Source organism: Anthonomus grandis, chromosome 19 (assembly GCF_022605725.1).
Source record: "Anthonomus grandis grandis chromosome 19, icAntGran1.3, whole genome shotgun sequence".
Lineage (NCBI taxonomy): Eukaryota > Metazoa > Arthropoda > Insecta > Coleoptera > Curculionidae > Anthonomus > Anthonomus grandis.
Genome location: NC_065564.1, coordinates 3,770,238 through 3,795,506, shown reverse-complemented (window position 1 = coordinate 3,795,506; position 25,269 = coordinate 3,770,238). Strand labels below are relative to the sequence as shown.

Sequence of the window (25,269 nt, the reverse complement as noted above, 5' to 3'; positions counted from 1 at the left end):
CTTTTCGGGAGTCAACTTTTTTTCTATTTGGGTTAGAGCCTTCATTTAAAAACTACCAATTAGGAAACCATATTTCCTAATAGGCTGCCAAGTTTCATCTCTGAATTCGAAGAAAAAGTTCAAATTTTGGCCAATTTTGGTTTTTTTACTATGGAAAATTTTGCTTTTCGGGATCAACTTTTTTTCTATTAGTGTTAAAGTCTTCATTTAAAAACTACCAATTAGGAAACCATATTTCCTAGTAGGCTGCCAAGTTTCATCTCTGAATTCGAAGAAAAAGTTCAAATTTTGGCCAATTTTGGTTTTTTTACTATGGAAAATTTTGCTTTTCGGGGTCAACTTTTTTTCTATTAGTGTTAAAGTCTTCATTTAAAAACTACCAATTAGGAAACCATATTTCCTAATAGGCTGCCAAGTTTCATCTCTGAATTCGAAGAAAAAGTTCAAATTTTGGCCAATTTTGGTTTTTTTACTATGGAAAATTTTGCTTTTCGGGATCAACTTTTTTTCTATTAGTGTTAAAGTCTTCATTTAAAAACTACCAATTAGGAAACCATATTTCCTAATAGGCTGCCAAGTTTCATCTCTGAATTCGAAGAAAAAGTTCAAATTTTGGCCAATTTTGGTATTTTTACTATGGAAAATTTTGCTTTTCGGGGTCAACTTTTTTTCTATTTGGGTTAGAGCCTTCATTTAAAAACTACCAATTAGGAAACCATATTTCCTAATAGGCTGCCAAGTTTCATCTCTTAATTCGAAGAAAAAGTTTAAATTTTGGCCAATTTTGGTTTTTTTAACATAGAAAATTTTGCTTTTTGGGGTCAACTTTTTTTCTATTAGGGTTAGAGCCTTCATTTAAAAACTACCAATTAGGAAACCATATTTCCTAATAGGCTGCCAAGTTTCATCTCTGAATTCGAAGAAAAAGTTCAAATTTTGGCCAATTTTGGTTTTTTTACTATGGAAAATTTTGCTTTTCGGGGTCAACTTTTTTTCTATTTGGGTTAGAGCCTTCATTTAAAAACTACCAATTAGGAAACCATATTTCCTAGTAGGCTGCCAAGTTTCATCTCTGAATTCGAAGAAAAAGTTCAAATTTTGGCCAATTTTGGTTTTTTTACTATGGAAAATAATGCTTTTCGAGGTCAACTTTTTTTCTATTTGGGTTAGAGCCTTCATTTAAAAACTACCAATTAGGAAACCATATTTCCTAGTAGGCTGCCAAGTTTCATCTTTGAATTCGAAGAAAAAGTTTAAATTTTGGCCAATTTTGGTTTTTTTACTATGAAAAATTTTGCTTTTCGAGGTCAACTTTTTTTCTATTTGGGTTAGAGCGTTCATTTAAAAGCTACCAATTAGGAAACCATATTTCTTAGTAGGCTGCCAAGTTTCATCTTTTAATTCCAAGAAAAAGTTCAAATTTTGGCCAATTTTGGTTTTTTTACTATGGAAAATTTTGCTTTTCGGGGTCAACTTTTTTTCTATTAGGGTTAGAGTCTTCATTTAAAAACTACCAATTAGGAAACCATATTTCCACCAATTCTACCGACAGCCACATTTCTCCCCCTTAAAAAAAAAACCGCCCTCCCCGCCCTTTTTAAGGAACAAACCAACATGGAAATCGACAATGACGAGACGGACGACAACCAGGCCGGCGACACCGCGGACGCCAACCAAAAAAAAGCGACAAAAAAGCGCAAACGCGACGTACTCTCCGACTTACAGATCTGGGGCTGGCACAGTAAACGGAAACGACCGAAAAAAAGCAACAAAGACGTCACGGTCGAGGACGCCCTCAACCGGATCATCCCGGAAACTTTATTAAAAACGGGGGCGATCGAAAGTGAGGTCGTCTCTCTGGGGGGTGAGTTCAGTAAGGCGTTTAAACAGTCCGGTTTTCACAAGGGGGCATATTTAGGCAAGGAGGAACCGAAGGACCTGTACGACGTGTCAGTTGAGGAGGCGCAAACGCTTCGCCCTCAGGTCACAGACGCTTATTTCGGCACCGAACGGGAGTCTGAGGATGTGCGCAAGCTCTGGACCCGGGAGCGAAGCAAAGTCCACGCTGTCGCACTCGTTAAAGATTTAGTTTTTGGGTTGGCGCGTCTCTGGCAGGTGCGATGGCCCAAGGAGCTCGTTCCGCTCTACATACAGGTCAGGATCCACTAAAATCCCTCTTCAATAACCTCTAGTATAATGTACTAACAGCCAGCGACACTTTGACCCTATGTTATCGCGAATTGTGACATGATATGATAATAGTGTGTAGCTTGGACACGAGCGAGTATGGAACACTAATGTTGACCGGGCAAATCAATTAGTGTTACTAATTAATAAAAAAAATACTAAAATCAGAACAGATTGGAAGGAGACTTGGATCAAAACCTTCTCATTCATCTTTCGATGCATAAATCTTTTCATAAATTTAAAGTTTTTGAAACATCTGTACTTGCTACAGCTCTGAAATCAAAAATGACTGACAACCAATCACCCGTTAATATTGACGTTGACATAATCGACGAATTCTATTATTTGCGTCTTTTTTGTAAAACGCAGCCACTCAGACTGTTGGCAAAAATCTCTGAGTATCTTTTAAAAAAATTTTATGGTACAACAGCTTCAGAAATTCACGTGGTTTTTGACCGATACTAGTTTAAAAATTTTATAGCTGATATGATTTTCAACATCAGCAACGTTGGTCTGTCAACGGATGGGCAGGCATTGTTGATGATTTTTTGTACAAGTACGTGAGAGTTGAAGCAGTTTCTTGGCCTTCTAGGTCACCCGATTTAACGTCGCTAGATTTTTTCCTGTGAGGCAATGTAAAGTCATTGGTCTACGGAACTCCAGTAGAAACAGAACATTAAACAAATTATAACAGCATTTGAAATCATTGAAAACGAGTATCAAATATTTAGTCAAGTCCGCCGAAATCACGTGCGACGTTTAAATCGGTGTATACAGGTTGGATGAAGACATTTTGAATAATTATTGCGATGATATCATGTACAAAAGGCAAAAAAAATTAAATGCATTAAATCCTGTTTAGTCAACTCATTGTCTTTCTTTACATGGGTCCCTCCTATACTCAAAGAGTTTTGGTTAGTGGTAAAACTGTCTCGTCATTTGAGCATCACACCAAAGGTTCCAACCATAGGACTATTAAAATCTCTTGATAGTAAAGATTGGTAAACATTTTTGTATTATTTGAGGCTGCAGCCGAGACGTGTGCTATGACAAAAAAACTTTGACTACAGTTAAGGAAATAACAGGGAAGTACATAATTTGCAGGAGAAAGCGAAGCGACCCCGGCTCCTTGAAATGTGTGGATCAGAGTGATTTGGATCTATATTAAGAAGAAAACATTATCAGATGTATGAAGAACAATCAATACCTACAGAGGTTACCTTAAGAACAAAACGAAGCCAATATTTCTTGTAGCATATCTAGCTTAAGAAACATTTTGCTTAAAATGGTTTTTAAGTATAAGTCTCAACGAATGCGAGAATGGCGTGATGATATTTAACGTCAAAACAATACAACCAATAATTTACCCTGACGAAACTTTGTTCGACACTCATGAGACTCTCGATCGTCTTCATTCAGAATCATTTTCAAGCCGACCCTGTTCCCTTTATTACCTATTTAAAACGTTGGAGCTTAAAGGCTGTTTTACACCAAGATGACGCTCACGCTCCACTCATACGATGCTCAAGGTACGCTCAAGATTCGTGCGTGTTCACACTATGATCACTGATTTTTCCTAACGAAGGTGCATGCTAGTAAACTTCATTCGATAAAATGATTTTTTCCGATGAAGAGTTGTTGTTGATCGCCTTGCTGTTAGATGAAGATGAGCCAAAATCAAAAAGAAAATGGGTATACATCCCTCCTTGCAGTACAGATCCACGTAAGGGGAATTTCATACACTATATCCGCAATTAGTTGATGACGAAACTAAGTTCTTCCAGTATTTTAGGATGCCAAAAGAACGATTCGAAATGTTGCTTTGAATAATTGGTGGTAACAGGATACTAAATTTCGGGCGGCAATCTCACCAAGAGAGAAACTAGCAGTTTGTTTAAGGTATGTAGATATATTTTTTTAATAAAAAAAAATAAGGGTTTTAATTATTAAAGCAGAAACAATTTGTAAATTCAATACTTGGCCATTTTCAATTTAAACCTTCCATCATTTAAATGAAAAATAAGCATGACCGTATTTTCAGTTGAAAATGTCCTTTATTTTTAATAGTTTAACAAAAGTTCTATATTATAATGAAATATATAAGAAAAAATTAATATTGTTCAGGAGAAAACTGTGAAAAGTATGTGGAGCAACCAGAATTTGATGAACCAGGGTCGGGTGAAGTGATTGGGGTTGAGACATAACGATTGCTTGTATTTTCCAAATACACCAAGTCTGTTCCAGTTGTTGTATTTTGTACCTGAATACTATGACAGCCATGCTGAGGTAAAGGGTGCCGAGATTTTGGCATTGGCATCAAATATTTTGCCTCCATCTGCGATACTGCATTAACTATTTGGCCCCTTATTTGATGCTGATCTATAGGAGAGAAGGTTTTCACAGTTTTCAACATTGATTCAGAAAAGAGATCCAAGGAATCCTTTTGTGGCGTTTTGTCCGCACTTTCTTTTTTTTCAATTAAATATTTTATTACGGTTGAGGAAGCTGCCTCTTGTGGGTTCTTAGATCTATTCTTGGATTAGATTGTCTATGGTCCAGAGATCGCTTGGAAGATCCAGGTACTGGTTGAGATTCCATATTTTGAGCTGATTGTTTTTCCAGTTCTCCCTTTTTAGTAGTGTCTGTCTCCTCTTCACTTTCTTCAACGTTTTTCTCTTGTTCCTCCAAATCTACTGATGACAATCACTCTTTGTCCTACATGTAGGGCTCCAAAAATTACATAATATCTTCAAATTTCCATTTTCGATAGCTGCTTGGCCACTTACAGTAGTATATTTCTGACGAACCTTGCGATGCTGACTTCGCAAACTCATCCATCTCTGCTTGCATTCATCGGCTAAGAAAAACAGGCTTCAGAATATAGGTTAAACCCAAACAGCCATATTCGCGCTTTTAAAACCTTTCATTGTCTTAGTCAGTCTTTGTTTGACATGTAAACAAAAATTGAAAAAACATTTTTAGAAGCGCTTTTAATTAAAAGAGGTGTAAAAACGGTTGCTGATTATGTCTGTTTGTTTTTCTATTTTTGTTTACATGTCAAATAAAGACAAATTGATTTTAAAAGCGCTTTTTAGCTAAAAGAGGTCTAATAGAGATTAAGATGCCGAATACGGCTGTAAAACTTTTTAATTTCTAATGTTTTAAGCTCTTTAAATATTACACGGGTTACTTAGAAAGCCAAGTAGTGATGGAGGGATCTTCGGAAATTCAAATCTCGGAAAGCGCTTTGAAAGAAATACACTTGATATTCCGGATGATGCAAACCTACCAGGGACTCAGCAACTTGCCCTATACGTTATCGTTGAAGATCCGGCTTTTCCCTTAAAAAAGTTTCTTTTAAACTCATATTGAAAATCAAATTGAAAAACGTATTTTTAACTACTGATTATCTCGCGCCCGCACGGTAGTTGAAAATGCATTTGGAATTCTCACCCAAAAATTCAGATTTTATGGCAGAAGATTGAAATTAGCGCCTAAATATGCCGAAAAAGTGATTTTAACAACGTGTATCTTACGCAACTTCATTCGTCATGGAACGGTTTCGACCTTTTCAAACACTGATGAAGTTATAGAAAACACCTTAAGACATTTATCTAGACAGGGAGGAAAATCAGCAGCCATGGGTTTTCAAACAAGTGAAATATTTACAAGATTTTTTCAAGAGAAGGCGCGGTGCCTTGGCACAATGATATGATTTAAATGTCAAACTTAATATCTTGAAATTGTTTATTTATTTATCTCTAGATTAATAAAATAAATCTTTAGTATTTATCTGTTCTGTTTAATGCCTATTTCTGACCATATATTTTTTTTGTGTACATTATCACTGTATAACTTGTTCGATTGGTCATACAGCTCGGGTTTATTACGAACAATTTCTATTGATTTCTTGTCCACGTTGTCCATTTTTGGTAAAGACACTAGCGCTCAAGTCTTGACACGATAAAATCCAACGCTCAATGCGACGCTCTAGTGAATGCGCGTGAGCTTGGTGTCAGTGAACAGTAATGTGAACATGCCTATTTGATTTCATTATATCAATTTTGAGCGTACCTGGAGCACCGTATGAGTGGACCGTGAGTGTCGCCTTGGTGTGAAACATCCTTAATGGTCTAATTGACTTATATGGTAGTAGGAGTCAATGGTATCACTTTGACTGAACAATATCATTTACGTCACAATTCCCGATGACGTAGGGTCTAGTGTCGCTCGTTCTTAGACTACACAAGCTTCTCGACAGGCTTTCAAGCTCTACCGCTCCCATTACGACCAACCGGACCCGAACTGGTCGGAGCGCGACGAACATTTCAAACGTCAAGACGCTTCCGCCGCTCAACTGCACGCGGAACTCTCCACGTTCAGCGCGGACCCGCCCGAGTTTCCGCACTCGTTCGCCGTCGGTTATTTGCGGGCCGCATGCGCTTGGGCCGACGACTACGACATCGCCCTGATGCGAGTCTGCTGGCTCGAGTCGTATCTGCACGCGAGAGGCGACGACCCGAGGAAGAACGAGCTCGCGCTCATGTCGCTCGAGACGCTCCTCGAGCAGATCGAGGGGCGGGAGGGCGGCGAGGGCGAAGGCTCGTTCGTTCTCGCTTTGTCGAACTGCTTCAGGTGCGGTCTGGTCGCCGGCCGGGTGGTGAACAGGATTATCGGGCATCTGAATATGATCACCTCGATGGAGGGCGTGGAGACGCTGTTTAGCGAGAAGAAGTATCGGGAGGCGGCCGATATTGTGAAGAAGACTTTCCCTTATGGGGGGTGTTATAAGGTGGGGACGATGGGAAGACCGGCACAGTTGGGTAAGCCAGAGAGATGTAATAAAATTTAATTTTGAAATTTTGTCTGTTTCTTATTTTATAGGCTTAGATTTACTACTCTTTTACATTAATTTTATTGAGATTTTGGATTTGTGCTTATTATATATATTTTTTTATAGTTCTATTAATGTTGAGTTTGTATCTTACTTTTTCTTCTTTAAATTTATGTATTTTTTGAAATAAGTTTAATTCCTACGCTATTTTTGATTATTGGTTGGGGAAATCAGCCTGAACGTTTAATAGCAGGGGTCTATTTATTATTCTATACTTTATTAGTATTACCAATATACCAATATTACCAATAATAGAGGCTTTAGTTTGATTATACAAAAGAGAGTAACATGCTGCGTGGAAATACCGGGTGTCTCTAAAAGGGTCTGTACAAAATCCTAGGATATATTACTGAGGTCCTGTTACAGGTTTTCTTATGGAATCTCATACAGAAATCGCATAACTCAAAGTCAAAGTCAAAATATACTTTATTTGCTAAGTTTACAAACTTGTGCTAAAAGCTTCCTAATCCTAGTATTTATTTGGTTATACAGGATACAGAACAAAAACAGAATACAGAATCGATTTTGATTGTACATAGAAGCATATTTTATATAATCAAAGAAAAAACCAAAAAAGAAGAAAATAAAAGGCGAGAATCAACATGAAACAAGAATAATAAAAAAAAAATCTAATCAAGAGATACATAATTAATTTTAATTATTAAAATGAGTACCTATTGAGTATATAATTATCATAATAATAACAATAACTTAAATTATTAGGTATGTTAGTTATCATACGAAATAAAAACTCAGCAACTTCATTTCTGCGCTGTGTGAGCCTGGGCAAGATGCATCCACACTTGTAAACATTTCACGGGCATTACAAGTAGCTTGAATATTTATTGAGCATACCCCTTTTCTGTTCACGTATTCATCACCGTGAACAGGTGGTTTTGTTATTTTTACATGGGTACCGTCAAGAACACCTATAACCCTGGGCATTCGCTCATCACGTGCTCCCTCATTAATAGCAACTCTAAGCAATTCGTTAGTGTTGGGGAACTTTATCCAATTGTTTCTTTTTGAATAAATTGCTTTAGATTACGGGGCTAAGGTTCTGGAAACAGTGCCTTAATTGACGTCTAGATCAACACCAACTCCTTGCTGACATCCAGGATCTCCTGTAAGAAAAGTTATTTACATTTTTCAAATTACAAAGTTAATTTACTAGAAACACCTAAACTTAAACTCAAAAAAACCTCCATTTTCCGAGTCGGTGACAGGGCTCCACCCCTTGTTTCCACCGGTTCATTATCATCTTGGAGAAAATAATGTCCAAGCCACTCTACATTTTCTCTGTTAAATCTAAAATACCAAAGCGTGATTAGATGATTGGGATAGAAAAATCTATTAAATTTATGGTAATTACCTAAATAATTTTCGATATAAATCGTCATTATTGTATTCTCTTCTTTGTTTGTATACTTTTTGACGATGCACATCCATAAAAACTGCCATTTTTTACTAAAACACTTTGATTGCTGGGGCCGAAGTTTGTCAAACACCAACTTCATTTAAACTGTAGTAAATACTACTATAACTAGTAGATACTTCCAAAGCATAGCACCTTCTTCTATGTATCGCGTACGTAGTATATGCTACAGAGAGTAGTAAATTCTTCATTAGTGTAGTATAAACTTTAGAAATGTAGTACATACATATAGAAGCATTAGCATATACTACTTTTTATGCATTCCACCCATTATATTAAAAAATTATTATTATCTGCAACTTCCCGAAAGAGACGATGAATTTTTTAGGGATAAATTTGATGTAGTATTCTAGAAACACTTGCTTGACTAATGACTACTGAACCCCTCTGATATTCCCATTTTTATGTATTTTTCTTATCTGTAGTTTAGCAAAAATATTCCTTGTTATATGTCGTGAAAACCCTTTATATGTTTTACATCCTTTTTGCTGTAATTTTTCATACTGCGATCCTTGGAGCCGCAAATGAAAACTCCACAATTAATTTTATTTAATTATTCGGCTCACTTTCGCTCCATGGTTTTCTTGCAGAAGGAAATTGAAAAAAATCTTTTATTACTGTGTTTATCAGAACCATTTAAAACGTACATACTCTTACATGATGAATATTTGCAGGAAAATGTTATTCTATTTTTTGATTGTGGAAAAGAAAATGAGAGGCCAGACACTTTGTTTTCTGATTGAAACCAATTGAATTTGATTTTATTAAAAGCTTAAAATTGACAATATAACAAGAATAATTAAAATGATATTTTCTTACCGGGAGTTGCTGCAAATCAAAGGAAATAAATAACATTTTCAGGCATATTAATGCACAGTTTATGGTACACCGACTTACCGGAGTGTTTCATCTGGACCGAGGAGTGTCTCAACGAAGCGGTGACCACCCTAAACCGATCCCACTCGAACCGGGACCCTTGGGAGAAAATCCTGGACAAATGTCTGATTTTCTGCCAGGAAATCATCAACAAAGAGTCCGTGTGCGTGACCGATAAACTCCCCGCGGAAAAACGCACGCGACTCGTGGAAAACCTGGTGAAAATCATCTGCAAATCCCTAAACTCCCATAAAGTGTCCAGCGTCACCCCGTGGATCGTTTTACACTACATGGTGCTCCGCGAGGAGACCAGGATCTACTCGGCGAAGCGGAACGCCCTGAAAAAGCGACAAATGCTCCCGAGGGACGAGGAGGTGCCGCCCTCGATCGCCCTTTTGTTTTCCGCCCACGAGTTCTTGGGCCCCAAGGGGTGTTGCCTGGCGGGCAACGGTGAACTCCTCCATTTTCTACTGGATTCGGTCGTGGACAAACTGGACTCCGGGTTCGCTTACTATCGCGACAAAATGGAGATCCACGTGGAGCAGGCCTTCTTCTGTCTCTACTCTTACCCCAGCAAGAAGAACAAGGTAAGAGCAGGAACTGTCCAAACTCTCAGAATTCTTGCGTGAACTTATATTTATTTATTTACTTATTTATATTCTAATTACAATATGCTAATAGTGCTAAAAATTTATGCAGAAGTAAATAACTCTTGAAAGCAAGTCACATACGTACACAGCCAAAACGACCCAATTATCTAGTTACAAAGAAAAATAACGCATGCCTCTATACCTCCAAGTTAAGTACCTTTAAGTTAAACTGTAAGAATCCCAGAACTTAGTAGTTCATATGTAGATAGATGTGCTATGACTTAATAAAATATCTTGTAGAATAACTAGAGGTTCTTAGAAAAAAAAATAGGGGTGTATCGCCTCTGGATGATTTAATAAATGCAATTTTCATTTCATTACTAACTTTGTGTTTAAACCCTATAAAATTCTAATGGTAGTAAACTGGATAGATCTCTCGTCACCTGGTGGACCACAACGTCACTAACCCTTTACCGCTCACCTGGGAGGACTCGGTGTTGCTTTATCAGTTTTTCGCACCGGAAACGCTGCCCGAGTTCAATTCGTACAAGAGTCAGTCGATTTCCGGGGAGTTGGAGCAGCTCTTTGAGCGGATAGTCGGCCTGATGCCCCCCAGTTTTGGGGTGCAGGACATTTTGCCTAAAATCCGGGATTTTATCGCGGGGAAGGCCGACAGCTTACCGGACCCGATAGGGTTCGATCGGTTTCCCTACAAATTGAGGGCGATTTATTATTTAATCGGTAAGTCCGTCAGATTTCGGCAGTGAGAAAAAATTGGCCTAAGATCGCTTTGCATTCGTTGTTTGGTCCTTCGAGCCTAAAGAGTCTCTCCGTCCGATTTTTTCTTGACTGTTAAATTCCGCCCATTTTTATGTTAGAGGTGTGCATTTTTGGTTGAACTTTTATGATAAATATCGGATAAAATGTCCGCGTGGTATACGTTGAGGTATACAATATTGTGTTTATGTTTTATTCGCGTTTAAATAACGATGAATTAACTTGAACTTCTTCATTCATTTTAATTAAATTTGGAAAAAAAATATTGAAAAAGTACAGGTGCCTCGACTGTCTTGGCTAGAATAACTTTGCACTGATGAGGCCTAATGTTCCGAAACTTTCAAGATCAGTAGGCAACATACTAAGCTAGCTTTTTTATAAATTTCATTTTTCTAGCTTAACCGGTTCTTGATTTATTTAAGCTTAAACGTCAAAAAGCAAAATTAATAAATTACAGAAAAAATAATTAAGAAAGTACGGATGCCTCGACTGCCTTGACTCAAGTAACTTTGCACTGATGAGGCCTAATGTTCCGAAACTTTCAAGATCAGTAGGCAACATACCACGCTAGCTTTGTTATAAATTTCATTTTTCTAGCTTAATCGGTTCTTGATTTATTTAAGCTTAAACGTCAATAAGCAAAATTAATAAATTACAGAAAAAAATAATTAAGAAAGTACGGATGCCTCGACTACCTTGGCTCAAGTAACTTTGAACTGATGAGGCCTAATGTTCCGAAACTTTCAAGATCAGTAGGCAACATACTAAGCTAGCTTTCTTATAAGTTTCATTTTTCTAGCTTAACCGGTTCTTGATTTATTTAAGCTTAAACGTCAAAAAGCAAAATTAATAAATTACAGAAAAAAATAATTAAGAAAGTACGGATGCCTCGACTGCCTTGGCTCAAGTAACTTTGAACTGATGAGGCCTAATGATCCGAAACTTTCAAGATCGGTAGGCAACATACCAAGCTAGCTTTGTTATAAATTTCGTTTTTTTAGCTTAATCAGTTCTTGATTTATTTAAGCTTAAACTTCAAAAAGCAAAATTAATAAATTACAGAAAAAAATAATTAAGGAAGTACGGATGCCTCGACTGCCTTGGCTCAAGTAACTTTGCGTTGATGAGGCCTAATGTTCCGAAACTTTCAAGATCGGTAGGCAACATACCAAGCTAGCTTTCTTATAAATTTCATTTTTCTAGCTTAACCGGTTCTTGATTTATTTAAGCTTAAACGTCAAAAAGCAAAATTAATAAATTACAGAAAAAAATAATTAAGAAAGTACGGATGCCTCGACTGCCTCGACTCAAGTAACTTTGCACTGATGAGGCCTAATGTTCCGAAACTTTCAAGATCAGTAGGCAACATACCACGCTAGCTTTGTTATAAATTTCATTTTTCTAGCTTAACCAGTTCTTGATTTATTTAAGCTTAAACTTTAAAAAGCAAAAAAAATAATTAAGAAAGTACGGATGCCTCGACTGCCTTGGCTCAAGTAACTCTGAACTGATGACGCGTAATTATTCGAAACTTTCAAGATCAGTAGGCAACATACCAAGCTAGCTTCGTTATAAATTTCATTTTTCTAGCTTAACCAGTTCTTGATTTATTTAAGCTTAAACTTTAAAAAGCAAAAAAAATAATTAAGAAAGTACGGATGCCTCGACTGCCTTGGCTCAAGTAACTCTGAACTGATGACGCGTAATTATTCGAAACTTTCAAGATCAGTAGGCAACATACCAAGCTAGCTTCGTTATAAATTTCATTTTTCTAGCTTAACCAGTTCTTGATTTATTTAAGCTTAAACTTCAAAAAGCAAAATTAATAAATTACAGAAAAAAATAATTAAGAAAGTACGGATGCCTCGACTGCCTTGGCTAGAATAACTTTGCACTGATGAGGCCTAATGTTCCGAAACTTTCAAGATCGGTAGGCAACATACCAAGCTAGCTTTGTTATAAATTTCATTTTTCTAGCTTAACCAGTTCTTGATTTATTTAAGCTTAAACGTCAATAAGCAAAATTAATAAATTACAGAAAAAAATAATTAAGAAAGTACGGATGCCTCGACTGCCTTGGCTCAAGTAACTTTGCACTGATGAGGCCTAATGATCCGAAACTTTCAAGATCGGTAGGCAACATACCACTCTAGCTTTGTTATAAATTTCATTTTTCTAGCTTAACCAGTTCTTGATTTATTTAAGCTTAAACTTTAAAAAGCAAAAAAAATAATTAAGAAAGTACGGATGCCTCGACTGCCTTGGCTCAAGTAACTCTGAACTGATGACGCGTAATTATTCGAAACTTTCAAGATCAGTAGGCAACATACCAAGCTAGCTTCGTTATAAATTTCATTTTTCTAGCTTAACCAGTTCTTGATTTATTTAAGCTTAAACTTTAAAAAGCAAAAAAAATAATTAAGAAAGTACGGATGCCTCGACTGCCTTGGCTCAAGTAACTTTGCACTGATGAGGCCTAATGATCCGAAACTTTCAAGATCGGTAGGCAACATACCAAGCTAGCTTTGTTATAAATTTCATTTTTCTAGCTTAACCGGTTCTTGATTTATTTAAGCTTAAACTTCAAAAGGCAAAATTAATATAAATGACAGAAAAAAATAATTAAGAAAGTACGGATGCCTCGACTGCCTTGGCTGAAGTATGGAAATAAAGGTTTATTATTATTATTATTATTATTACAATAATAATTATTATTATTATCATCACCATTCCTCCTTCTCCTCCCGCGCAGGCGACTACTACTTCAAAGAAAAAGAGTTCGCCCGCTGCGTGGAGTTCTTCCAGCGGGACCTCTGCGTGAACCCGATGCGGGTGGACTCGTGGGCCTCCCTGGGGCTCAGCTACGCCGCCCAGCTCGATCAGACCCTCAACTTTTGCGAGAAGATCCAGAGCGAGTCGGAGTTTTTCGAGCGCGCCAAGTGCGCCCAAGTCTGTTTCCGTAAAGCGCTCGAACTCGATCCGGAGAACTTGATCCTGTGGATCGAGTGCGGCTCCTTCGAGTACATGGTGCACTCGTTCTGCTCCCGCCTGATCAAATTCGAGTCCGAAAATTTTAGCATGGAAAAGTACGTAAAAAAAATCTGTTTTGTTGTGGCGTATGCGTATCATGAGTTACTTACTTTTTGTTGGGTCACTTATAGTTAAAAATCAATTTGGAAAATACTATTTCATATGCTCCAATAATGAATAGAAGAAGAGATACGAACTTAAATCTTTAACAATATCTTTAATTTAATTTAAGTTTTAAATACAATAATTTACTTGAGGTATAATAGACCTTTTTAGACCTTTACGAAGAACGGAAAATAGAATTTTTTAAATAAATTTGGCATCATGGGTTTTAGCTAGTGATCTAACGATTAAAAATATTTTTAGCGTTGCCGCTTATACCAACAATGGAATACCCTGTATATTATTTAATTTTCTCATCCCCTCTCGCTTTATGATTGGTTTTGTATAAGGTGTTCCTGCATCTATTGTTTTTTTTCGAGAAATTAATTATTTTCTTTATTTTTTTTGACCAAAACATAGCTGCAAATAAATTTTTATTACTACGGCACTGGAACGCGCAGACAATTGAAATTATGAGCGTAATTTACGGGAGTATTGTACATTAATTTTGACTATAAAAATTTGTTCTAAATTATAAAGGGTTGGTCAAAATTAGTGATTTTTACCGCTAGTTTCTGAAATAAAATCAAGTTTCTGTAAAAATCGGAATTTTTTGTTGACGTTGACGTAGTTCCTGTTTACTGTTTACCAGTGTCTTGTAAACCGTTTGCTTCAAATTACCCCTAAAAGTAAAAATCAAGTGGTGTAAGATCAGGTGATCTCGCAGGCCAATCCCATGGTCCCAAACGCCTAAATCAGCGCTCATCGAATTTCTCAAATAACTCACCTGCCCCAGGTAACACCCAACAAAATAAGTAACTCATGGAGAAGTACGTCCGATCTTATATTAGTCCAGAACCGTGTTATTCTGAGTGGGTTTGTCTTTAGGTTTGAGCTGCTGGAGTCGGAAAAGGAGAGCTACCTGTGCAGCGCGGAAAACAGTCTGGAGCACGCCATAAAGATCTACGAGATCCAGGATACCGCCGAGGCGGACGAGCGCTGGCTCCAGTACTACTTGCTGGGGAAAATCGCCGAAAAGCGTCGCAAACATCCGTCGTACTACCTGAAATATTACGCGAAGGTAGGACGCTGGATGTAAGGAGGCTGATCTGACGTGTACGCGAAATTGAATTTGATAACTGGGTTCGCAAAGTAGTCACCTCGGCGCTGAAGATGAGTACCTCGCTCCGATTCGTCACTCTGCACTTTGGGTCCTTGGGCAAATTGGGTCCTAAATCATGTGTTTTTGAGTGAAAAAAACCGAAATTTCTCCAAATTTTTAGGTTTTTTTGAGAGTAGGTCTTTGAAACGTTGTGGATCATTAGAATTAATGTTTTGCTTCCTGGTGTTTTTTAAATCAGCACTCTAAGTTGAATAGAACAGGAATTGGGTCCTAAATCATGTGGTTTTTGGGTGAAAAAAAACCGAAATTTGTCCAAATTTTTAGGTTTTTTTGGGAGTAGGTCTTTGAAACGTTGTGGATCATTAGAATTAATGTTTTGCTTCCTGGTGCTTTTTAAATCAGCACTCTAAGTTAAATAGTACAGGAATTGGGTCCTAAATCATGTGGTTTTTGAGTGAAAAATACCGAAATTTGTCCAAATTTTAAGGTTTTTTTGGGAGTAGGTCTTTGAAACGTTGTGGATCATTAGAATTAATGTTTTGCTTTCTGGTGCTTTTTAAATCAGCACTCTAAGTTAAATAGAACAGGAATTGGGTCCTGAATCATGTGGTTTTTGAGTGAAAAATACCGAAATTTGTCCAAATTTTTAGGTTTTTTTTGGGAGTAGGTCTTTGAAACGTTGTGGATCATTAGAATTAATGTTTTGCTTTCTGGTGCTTTTTAAATCAGTACTCTAAGTTGAATAGAACAGGAATTGGGTCCTAAATCATGTGGTTTTTGGGTGAAAAAAAACCGAAATTTGTCCAAATTTTAAGGTTTTTTTGGGAGTAGGTCTTTAAAACGTTGTGGATCATTAGAATTAATGTTTTGCTTTCTGGTGCTTTTTAAATCAGCACTCTAAGTTAAATAGAACAGGAATTGGGTCCTGAATCATGTGGTTTTGAGTGAAAAATACCGAAATTTGTCCAAATTTTTAGGTTTTTTTGGGAGTAGGTCTTTGAAACGTTGTGGATCATTAGAATTAATGTTTTGCTTTCTGGTGCTTTTTAAATCAGTACTCTAAGTTGAATAGAACAGGAATTGGGTCCTAAATCATGTGGTTTTTGGGTGAAAAAAACCGAAATTTGTCCAAATTTTTAGGTTTTTTTGGGAGTAGGTCTTTGAAACGTTGTGGATCATTAGAATTAATGTTTTGCTTTCTGGTGCTTTTTAAATCAGCACTCTAAGTTGAATAGAACAGGAATTGGGTCCTAAATCATGTGGTTTTTGGGTGAAAAAAACCGAAATTTGTCCAAATTTTAAGGTTTTTTTGGGAGTAGGTCTTTAAAACGTTGTGGATCATTAGAATTAATGTTTTGCTTTCTGGTGCTTTTTAAATCAGCACTCTAAGTTAAATAGAACAGGAATTGGGTCCTGAATCATGTGGTTTTGAGTGAAAAATACCGAAATTTGTCCAAATTTTTAGGTTTTTTTGGGAGTAGGTCTTTGAAACGTTGTAGATCATTAGAATTAATGTTTTGCTTCCTGGTGCTTTTTAAATCAGCACTCTAAGTTAAATAGTACAGGAATTGGGTCCTAAATCATGTGGTTTTTGAGTGAAAAATACCGAAATTTGTCCAAATTTTAAGGTTTTTTTGGGAGTAGGTCTTTGAAACGTTGTGGATCATTAGAATTAATGTTTTGCTTTCTGGTGCTTTTTAAATCAGTACTCTAAGTTGAATAGAACAGGAATTGGGTCCTGAATCATGTGGTTTTTGAGTGAAAAATACCGAAATTTGTCCAAATTTTTAGGTTTTTTTGGGAGTAGGTCTTTGAAACGTTGTGGATCATTAGAATTAATGTTTTGCTTTCTGGTGCTTTTTAAATCAGCACTCTAAGTTAAATAGAACAGGAATTGGGTCCTGAATCATGTGGTTTTTGAGTGAAAAATACCGAAATTTGTCCAAATTTTTAGGTTTTTTTGGGAGTAGGTCTTTGAAACGTTGTGGATCATTTGAATTAATGTTTTGCTTTCTGGTGCTTTTTAAATCAGCACTCTAAGTTGAATAGAACAGGAATTGGGTCCTAAATCATGTGTTTTTGAGTGAAAAAAAACGAAATTTGTCCAAATTTTTAGGTTTTTTTGGGAGTAGGTCTTTGAAACGTTGTGGATCATTTGAATTAATGTTTTGCTTTCTGGTGCTTTTTAAATCAGCACTCTAAGTTGAATAGAACAGGAATTGGGTCCTAAATCATGTGTTTTTGAGTGAAAAAAACCGAAATTTCTCCAAATTTTTGGGTTTTTTTGGGAGTAGGTCTTTGAAACGTTGTGGATCATTTGAATTAATGTTTTGCTTTCTGGTGCTTTTTAAATCAGCACTCTAAGTTGAATAGAACAGGAATTGGGTCCTAAATCATGTGTTTTTGGGTGAAAAAAACCGAAATTTCTCCAAATTTTTGGGTTTTTTTGGGAGTAGGTCTTTGAAACGTTGTGGATCATTTGAATTAATGTTTTGCTTTCTGGTGCTTTTTAAATCAGCACTCTAAGTTGAATAGAACAGGAATTGGGTCCTAAATCATGTGTTTTTGAGTGAAAAAAAACGAAATTTGTCCAAATTTTAAGGTTTTTTTGGGAGTAGGTCTTTGAAACGTTGTGGATCATTTGAATTAATGTTTTGCTTTCTGGTGCTTTTTAAATCAGCACTCTAAGTTGAATAGAACAGGAATTGGGTCCTAAATCATGTGTTTTTGAGTGAAAAAAAACGAAATTTGTCCAAATTTTAAGGTTTTTTTGAGAGTAGGTCTTTGAAACGTTGTGGATCATTTGAATTAATGTTTTGCTTTCTGGTGCTTTTTAAATCAGCACTCTAAGTTGAATAGAACAGGAATTGGGTCCTAAATCATGTGTTTTTGAGTGAAAAAAAACGAAATTTGTCCAAATTTTTAGGTTTTTTTGAGAGTAGGTCTTTGAAACGTTGTGGATCATTTGAATTAATGTTTTGCTTTCTGGTGCTTTTTAAATCAGCACTCTAAGTTGAATAGAACAGGAATTGGGTCCTAAATCATGTGTTTTTGAGTGAAAAAAAAACGAAATTTGTCCAAATTTTTAGGTTTTTTTGAGAGTAGGTCTTTGAAACGTTGTGGATCATTTGAATTAATGTTTTGCTTCCTGGTGCTTTTTAAATCAACACTCTAAGTTAAATAGAACAGGAATTGGGTCCTAAATCATGTGTTTTTGAGTGAAAAAAATCGAAATTTGTCCAAATTTTAAGGTTTTTTTGGGAGTAGGTCTTTGAAACGTTGTGGATCATTAGACTTAATGTTTTGCTTCCTGGTGCTTTTTAAATCAACACTCTAAGTTGAATAGAACAGGAATTGGGTCCTAAGTCATGTGGTTTTTGGGTGAAAAAAACCGAAATTTGTCCAAATTTTAAGGTTTTTTTGGGAGTAGGTCTTTGAAACGTTGTGGATCATTTGAATTAATGTTTTGCTTTCTGGTGCTTTTTAAATCAGCACTCTAAGTTGAATAGAACAGGAATTGGGTCCTAAATCATGTGTTTTTGAGTGAAAAAAAACGAAATTTGTCCAAATTTTTAGGTTTTTTTGAGAGTAGGTCTTTGAAACGTTGTGGATCATTTGAATTAATGTTTTGCTTTCTGGTGCTTTTTAAATCAGCACTCTAAGTTGAATAGAACAGGAATTGGGTCCTAAATCATGTGTTTTTGAGTGAAAAAAAACGAAATTTGTCCAAATTTTTAGGTTTTTTTGAGAGTAGGTCTTTGAAACGTTGTGGATCATTTGAATTAATGTTTTGCTTTCTGGTGCTTTTTAAATCAGCACTCTAAGTTGAATAGAACAGGAATTGGGTCCTAAATCATGTGTTTTTGAGTGAAAAAAAACGAAATTTGTCCAAATTTTAAGGTTTTTTTGGGAGTAGGTCTTTGAAACGTTGTGGATCATTTGAATTAATGTTTTGCTTTCTGGTGCTTTTTAAATCAGCACTCTAAGTTGAATAGAACAGGAATTGGGTCCTAAATCATGTGTTTTTGAGTGAAAAAAAACGAAATTTGTCCAAATTTTTAGGTTTTTTTGAGAGTAGGTCTTTGAAACGTTGTGGATCATTTGAATTAATGTTTTGCTTTCTGGTGCTTTTTAAATCAGCACTCTAAGTTGAATAGAACAGGAATTGGGTCCTAAATCATGTGTTTTTGAGTGAAAAAAAAACGAAATTTGTCCAAATTTTTAGGTTTTTTTTGAGAGTAGGTCTTTGAAACGTTGTGGATCATTTGAATTAATGTTTTGCTTTCTGGTGCTTTTTAAATCAGCACTCTAAGTTGAATAGAACAGGAATTGGGTCCTAAATCATGTGTTTTTGGGTGAAAAAAAACCGAAATTTCTCCAAATTTTTGGGTTTTTTTGGGAGTAGGTCTTTGAAACGTTGTGGATCATTTGAATTAATGTTTTGCTTTCTGGTGCTTTTTAAATCAGCACTCTAAGTTGAATAGAACAGGAATTGGGTCCTAAATCATGTGTTTTTGAGTGAAAAAAAAACGAAATTTGTCCAAATTTTTAGGTTTTTTTGAGAGTAGGTCTTTGAAACGTTGTGGATCATTTGAATTAATGTTTTGCTTTCTGGTGCTTTTTAAATCAGCACTCTAAGTTGAATAGAACAGGAATTGGGTCCTAAATCATGTGTTTTTGAGTGAAAAAAAACGAAATTTGTCCAAATTTTTAGGTTTTTTTGAGAGTAGGTCTTTGAAACGTTGTGGATCATTTGAATTAATGTTTTGCTTTCTGGTGCTTTTTAAATCAGCACTCTAAGTTGAATAGAACAGGAATTGGGTCCTAAATCATGTGTTTTTGAGTGAAAAAAAACGAAATTTGTCCAAATTTTTAGGTTTTTTTGAGAGTAGGTCTTTGAAACGTTGTGGATCATTTGAATTAATGTTTTGCTTCCTGGTGCTTTTTAAATCAACACTCTAAGTTAAATAGAACAGGAATTGGGTCCTAAATCATGTGTTTTTGAGTGAAAAAAATCGAAATTTGTCCAAATTTTAAGGTTTTTTTGGGAGTAGGTCTTTGAAACGTTGTGGATCATTAGACTTAATGTTTTGCTTCCTGGTGCTTTTTAAATCAACACTCTAAGTTGAATAGAACAGGAATTGGGTCCTAAGTCATGTGGTTTTTGGGTGAAAAAAACCGAAATTTGTCCAAATTTTAAGGTTTTTTTGGGAGTAGGTCTTTGAAACGTTGTGGATCATTAGACTTAATGTTTTGCTTCCTGGTGCTTTTTAAATCAACACTCTAAGTTAAATAGAACAGGAATTGGGTCCTAAATCATGTGTTTTTGGGTGAAAAAAAACCGAAATTTCTCCAAATTTTTGGGTTTTTTTGGGAGTAGGTCTTTGAAACGTTGTGGATCATTTGAATTAATGTTTTGCTTTCTGGTGCTTTTTAAATCAGCACTCTAAGTTGAATAGAACAGGAATTGGGTCCTAAATCATGTGTTTTTGAGTGAAAAAAATCGAAATTTGTCCAAATTTTAAGGTTTTTTTGGGAGTAGGTCTTTGAAACGTTGTGGGATCATTAGACTTAATGTTTTGCTTCCTGGTGCTTTTTAAATCAACACTCTAAGTTGAATAGAATAGGAATTGGGTCCTAAGTCATGTGGTTTTTGGGTGAAAAAAACCGAAATTTGTCCAAATTTTAAGGTTTTTTTGGGAGTAGGTCTTTGAAACGTTGTGGATCATTAGACTTAATGTTTTGCTTCCTGGTGCTTTTTAAATCAGCACTCTAAGTTAAATAGAACAGGAATTGGGTCCTAAATCATGTGTTTTTGAGTGAAAAAAATCGAAATTTGTCCAAATTTTAAGGTTTTTTTTGGGAGTAGGTCTTTGAAACGTTGTGGATCATTAGACTTAATGTTTTGCTTCCTGGTGCTTTTTAAATCAACACTCTAAGTTGAATAGAACAGGAATTGGGTCCTAAGTCATGTGGTTTTTGGGTGAAAAAAACCGAAATTTGTCCAAATTTTAAGGTTTTTTTGGGAGTAGGTCTTTGAAACGTTGTGGATCATTAGACTTAATGTTTTGCTTCCTGGTGCTTTTTAAATCAACACTCTAAGTTAAATAGAACAGGAATTGGGTCCTAAATCATGTGTTTTTGAGTGAAAAAAAATCGAAATTTGTCCAAATTTTAAGGTTTTTTTGGGAGTAGGTCTTTGAAACGTTGTGGATCATTAGACTTAATGTTTTGCTTCCTGGTGCTTTTTAAATCAGCACTCTAAGTTAAATAGAACAGGAATTGGGTCCTAAATCATGTGGTTTTTGGGTGAAAAATACCGAAATTTGTCCAAATTTTTAGGTTTTTTTGGGAGTAGGTCTTTGAAACGTTGTGGATCATTAGACTTAATGTTTTGCTTCCTGGTGCTTTTTAAATCAGCACTCTAAGTTAAATAGAACAGGAATTGGGTCCTAAATCATGTGGTTTTTGGGTGAAAAATACCGAAATTTGTCCAAATTTTTAGGTTTTTTTGGGAGTAGGTCTTTGAAACGTTGTGGATCATTAGACTTTATGTTTTGCTTCCTGGTGCTTTTTAAATCAGCACTCTAAGTTGAATAGAACAGGAATTGGGTCCTAAGTCATGTGGTTTTTGGGTGAAAAAAACCGAAATTTGTCCAAATTTTAAGGTTTTTTTGGGAGTAGGTCTTTGAAACGTTGTGGATCATTAGACTTAATGTTTTGCTTCCTGGTGCTTTTTAAATCAGCACTCTAAGTTAAATAGAACAGGAATTGGGTCCTAAATCATGTGGTTTTTGGGTGAAAAATACCGAAATTTGTCCAAATTTTAAGGTTTTTTTGGGAGTAGGTCTTTGAAACGTTGTGGATCATTAGACTTAATGTTTTGCTTCCTGGTGCTTTTTAAATCAGCACTCTAAGTTAAATAGAACAGGAATTGGGTCCTAAATCATGTGGTTTTTGGGTGAAAAATACCGAAATTTGTCCAAATTTTTAGGTTTTTTTGGGAGTAGGTCTTTGAAACGTTGTGGATCATTAGACTTAATGTTTTGCTTCCTGGTGCTTTTTAAATCAGCACTCTAAGTTAAATAGAACAGGAATTGGGTCCTAAATCATGTGGTTTTTGGGTGAAAAATACCGAAATTTGTCCAAATTTTTAGGTTTTTTTGGGAGTAGGTCTTTGAAACGTTGTGGATCATTAGACTTAATGTTTTGCTTCCTGGTGCTTTTTAAATCAGCACTCTAAGTTAAATAGAACAGGAATTGGGTCCTAAATCATGTGGTTTTTGGGTGAAAAAAACCGAAATTTGTCCAAATTTTAAGGTTTTTTTGGGAGTAGGTCTTTGAAACGTTGTGGATCATTAGACTTAATGTTTTGCTTCCTGGTGCTTTTTAAATCAGCACTCTAAGTTAAATAGAACAGGAATTGGGTCCTAAATCATGTGGTTTTTGGGTGAAAAATACCGAAATTTGTCCAAATTTTTAGGTTTTTTTGGGAGTAGGTCTTTGAAACGTTGTGGATCATTAGACTTAATGTTTTGCTTCCTGGTGCTTTTTAAATCAGCACTCTAAGTTAAATAGAACAGGAATTGGGTCCTAAATCATGTGGTTTTTGGGTGAAAAATACCGAAATTTGTCCAAATTTTTAGGTTTTTTTGGGAGTAGGTCTTTGAAACGTTGTGGATCATTAGACTTAATGTTTTGCTTCCTGGTGCTTTTTAAATCAGCACTCTAAGTTGAATAGCACAGGAATTGGGTCCTAAATCATGTGGTTTTTGGGTGAAAAAAAACGAAATTTGTCCAAATTTTAAGGTTTTTTTGGGAGTAGGTCTTTGAAACGTTGTGGATCATTAGAATTAATGTTTTGCTTCCTGGTGCTTTTTAAATCAGCACTCTAAGTTAAATAGAACAGGAATTGGGTCCTAAATCATGTGGTTTTTGGGTGAAAAATACCGAAATTTGTCCAAATTTTTAGGTTTTTTTGGGAGTAGGTCTTTGAAACGTTGTGGATCATTAGACTTAATGTTTTGCTTCCTGGTGCTTTTTAAATCAGCACTCTAAGTTGAATAGAACAGGAATTGGGTCCTAAATCATGTGGTTTTTGGGTGAAAAAAACCGAAATTTGTCCAAATTTTTAGGTTTTTTTGGGAGTAGGTCTTTGAAACGTTGTGGATCATTAGAATTAATGTTTTGCTTCCTGGTGCTTTTTAAATCAGCACTCTAAGTTGAATAGCACAGGAATTGGGTCCTAAATCATGTGGTTTTTGGGTGAAAAAAACCGAAATTTGTCCAAATTTTTAGGTTTTTTTGGGAGTAGGTCTTTGAAACGTTGTGGATCATTAGAATTAATGTTTTGCTTCCTGGTGCTTTTTAAATCAGCACTCTAAGTTAAATAGAACAGGAATTGGGTCCTAAATCATGTGGTTTTTGGGTGAAAAATACCGAAATTTGTCCAAATTTTTAGGTTTTTTTGGGAGTAGGTCTTTGAAACGTTGTGGATCATTAGAATTAATGTTTTGCTTCCTGGTGCTTTTTAAATCAGCACTCTAAGTTAAATAGAACAGGAATTGGGTCCTAAATCATGTGGTTTTTGGGTGAAAAATACCGAAATTTGTCCAAATTTTTAGGTTTTTTTGGGAGTAGGTCTTTGAAACGTTGTGGATCATTAGAATTAATGTTTTGCTTCCTGGTGCTTTTTAAATCAGCACTCTAAGTTAAATAGAACAGGAATTGGGTCCTAAATCATGTGGTTTTTGGGTGAAAAATACCGAAATTTGTCCAAATTTTAAGGTTTTTTTGGGAGTAGGTCTTTGAAACGTTGTGGATCATTAGAATTAATGTTTTGCTTCCTGGTGCTTTTTAAATCAGCACTCTAAGTTAAATAGAACAGGAATTGGGTCCTAAATCATGTGGTTTTTGGGTGAAAAATACCGAAATTTGTCCAAATTTTTAGGTTTTTTTGGGAGTAGGTCTTTGAAACGTTGTGGATCATTAGACTTAATGTTTTGCTTCCTGGTGCTTTTTAAATCAGCACTCTAAGTTGAATAGAACAGGAATTGGGTCCTAAATCATGTGGTTTTTGGGTGAAAAAAACCGAAATTTGTCCAAATTTTTAGGTTTTTTTGGGAGTAGGTCTTTGAAACGTTGTGGATCATTAGAATTAATGTTTTGCTTCCTGGTGCTTTTTAAATCAGCACTCTAAGTTGAATAGCACAGGAATTGGGTCCTAAATCATGTGGTTTTTGGGTGAAAAAAACCGAAATTTGTCCAAATTTTTAGGTTTTTTTGGGAGTAGGTCTTTGAAACGTTGTGGGGAGTAGGTCTTTGAAACGTTGTGGATCATTAGAATTAATGTTTTGCTTCCTGGTGCTTTTTAAATCAGCACTCTAAGTTAAATAGAACAGGAATTGGGTCCTAAATCATGTGGTTTTTGGGTGAAAAATACCGAAATTTGTCCAAATTTTTAGGTTTTTTTGGGAGTAGGTCTTTGAAACGTTGTGGATCATTAGAATAATGTTTTGCTTCCTGGTGCTTTTTAAATCAGCACTCTAAGTTAAATAGAACAGGAATTGGGTCCTAAATCATGTGGTTTTTGGGTGAAAAATACCGAAATTTGTCCAAATTTTTAGGTTTTTTTGGGAGTAGGTCTTTGAAACGTTGTGGATCATTAGAATTAATGTTTTGCTTCCTGGTGCTTTTTAAATCAGCACTCTAAGTTGAATAGCACAGGAATTGGGTCCTAAATCATGTGGTTTTTGGGTGAAAAAAAACCGAAATTTGTCCAAATTTTTAGGTTTTTTTGGGAGTAGGTCTTTGAAACGTTGTGGATCATTAACTCTCACGAGATGTGTTCTTTTTAAATCAGCACTCTAAGTTAAATAGAACAGGAATTGGGTCCTAAATCATGTGGTTTTTGGGTGAAAAATACCGAAATTTGTCCAAATTTTTAGGTTTTTTTGGGAGTAGGTCTTTGAAACGTTGTGGATCATTAGAATTAATGTTTTGCTTCCTGGTGCTTTTTAAATCAGCACTCTAAGTTGAATAGCACAGGAATTGGGTCCTAAATCATGTGGTTTTTGGGTGAAAAAAACCGAAATTTGTCCAAATTTTAAGGTTTTTTTGGGAGTAGGTCTTTGAGACGTTGTGGATCATTAGAATTAATGTTTTGCTTCCTGGTGCTTTTTAAATCAGCACTCTAAGTTAAATAGAACAGGAATTGGGTCCTAAATCATGTGGTTTTTGGGTGAAAAAAACCGAA

The 25,269-nt window shown here is 35.7% G+C and overlaps 1 protein-coding gene across 10 annotated transcripts in view; it reads left to right on the top strand.

Moving 5' to 3' along the window:
• The window catches only part of LOC126747680 (calcineurin-binding protein cabin-1-like), a 67,606-nt gene that overhangs the window by 28,452 nt on the left and 13,885 nt on the right, over positions 1-25,269 (top strand). For 2 of the 10 annotated variants that reach the window (XM_050456454.1, XM_050456462.1), the window contains exons 7-13: positions 1,603-1,864; positions 1,919-2,154; positions 6,449-7,010; positions 9,378-9,979; positions 10,414-10,723; positions 13,512-13,845; positions 14,780-14,972. The exons of 1 other annotated variant lie outside the window; for it this stretch is intronic. In XM_050456454.1, the coding sequence (XP_050312411.1) occupies positions 1,603-1,864; positions 1,919-2,154; positions 6,449-7,010; positions 9,378-9,979; positions 10,414-10,723; positions 13,512-13,845; positions 14,780-14,972 (2,499 nt within the window). The remainder of the gene's footprint in view (positions 1-1,602; positions 1,865-1,918; positions 2,155-6,448; positions 7,011-9,377; positions 9,980-10,413; positions 10,724-13,511; positions 13,846-14,779; positions 14,973-25,269) is intronic. 7 more of the 10 variants (XM_050456463.1, XM_050456458.1, XM_050456456.1 and 4 more) reach the window with 6 other exon arrangements.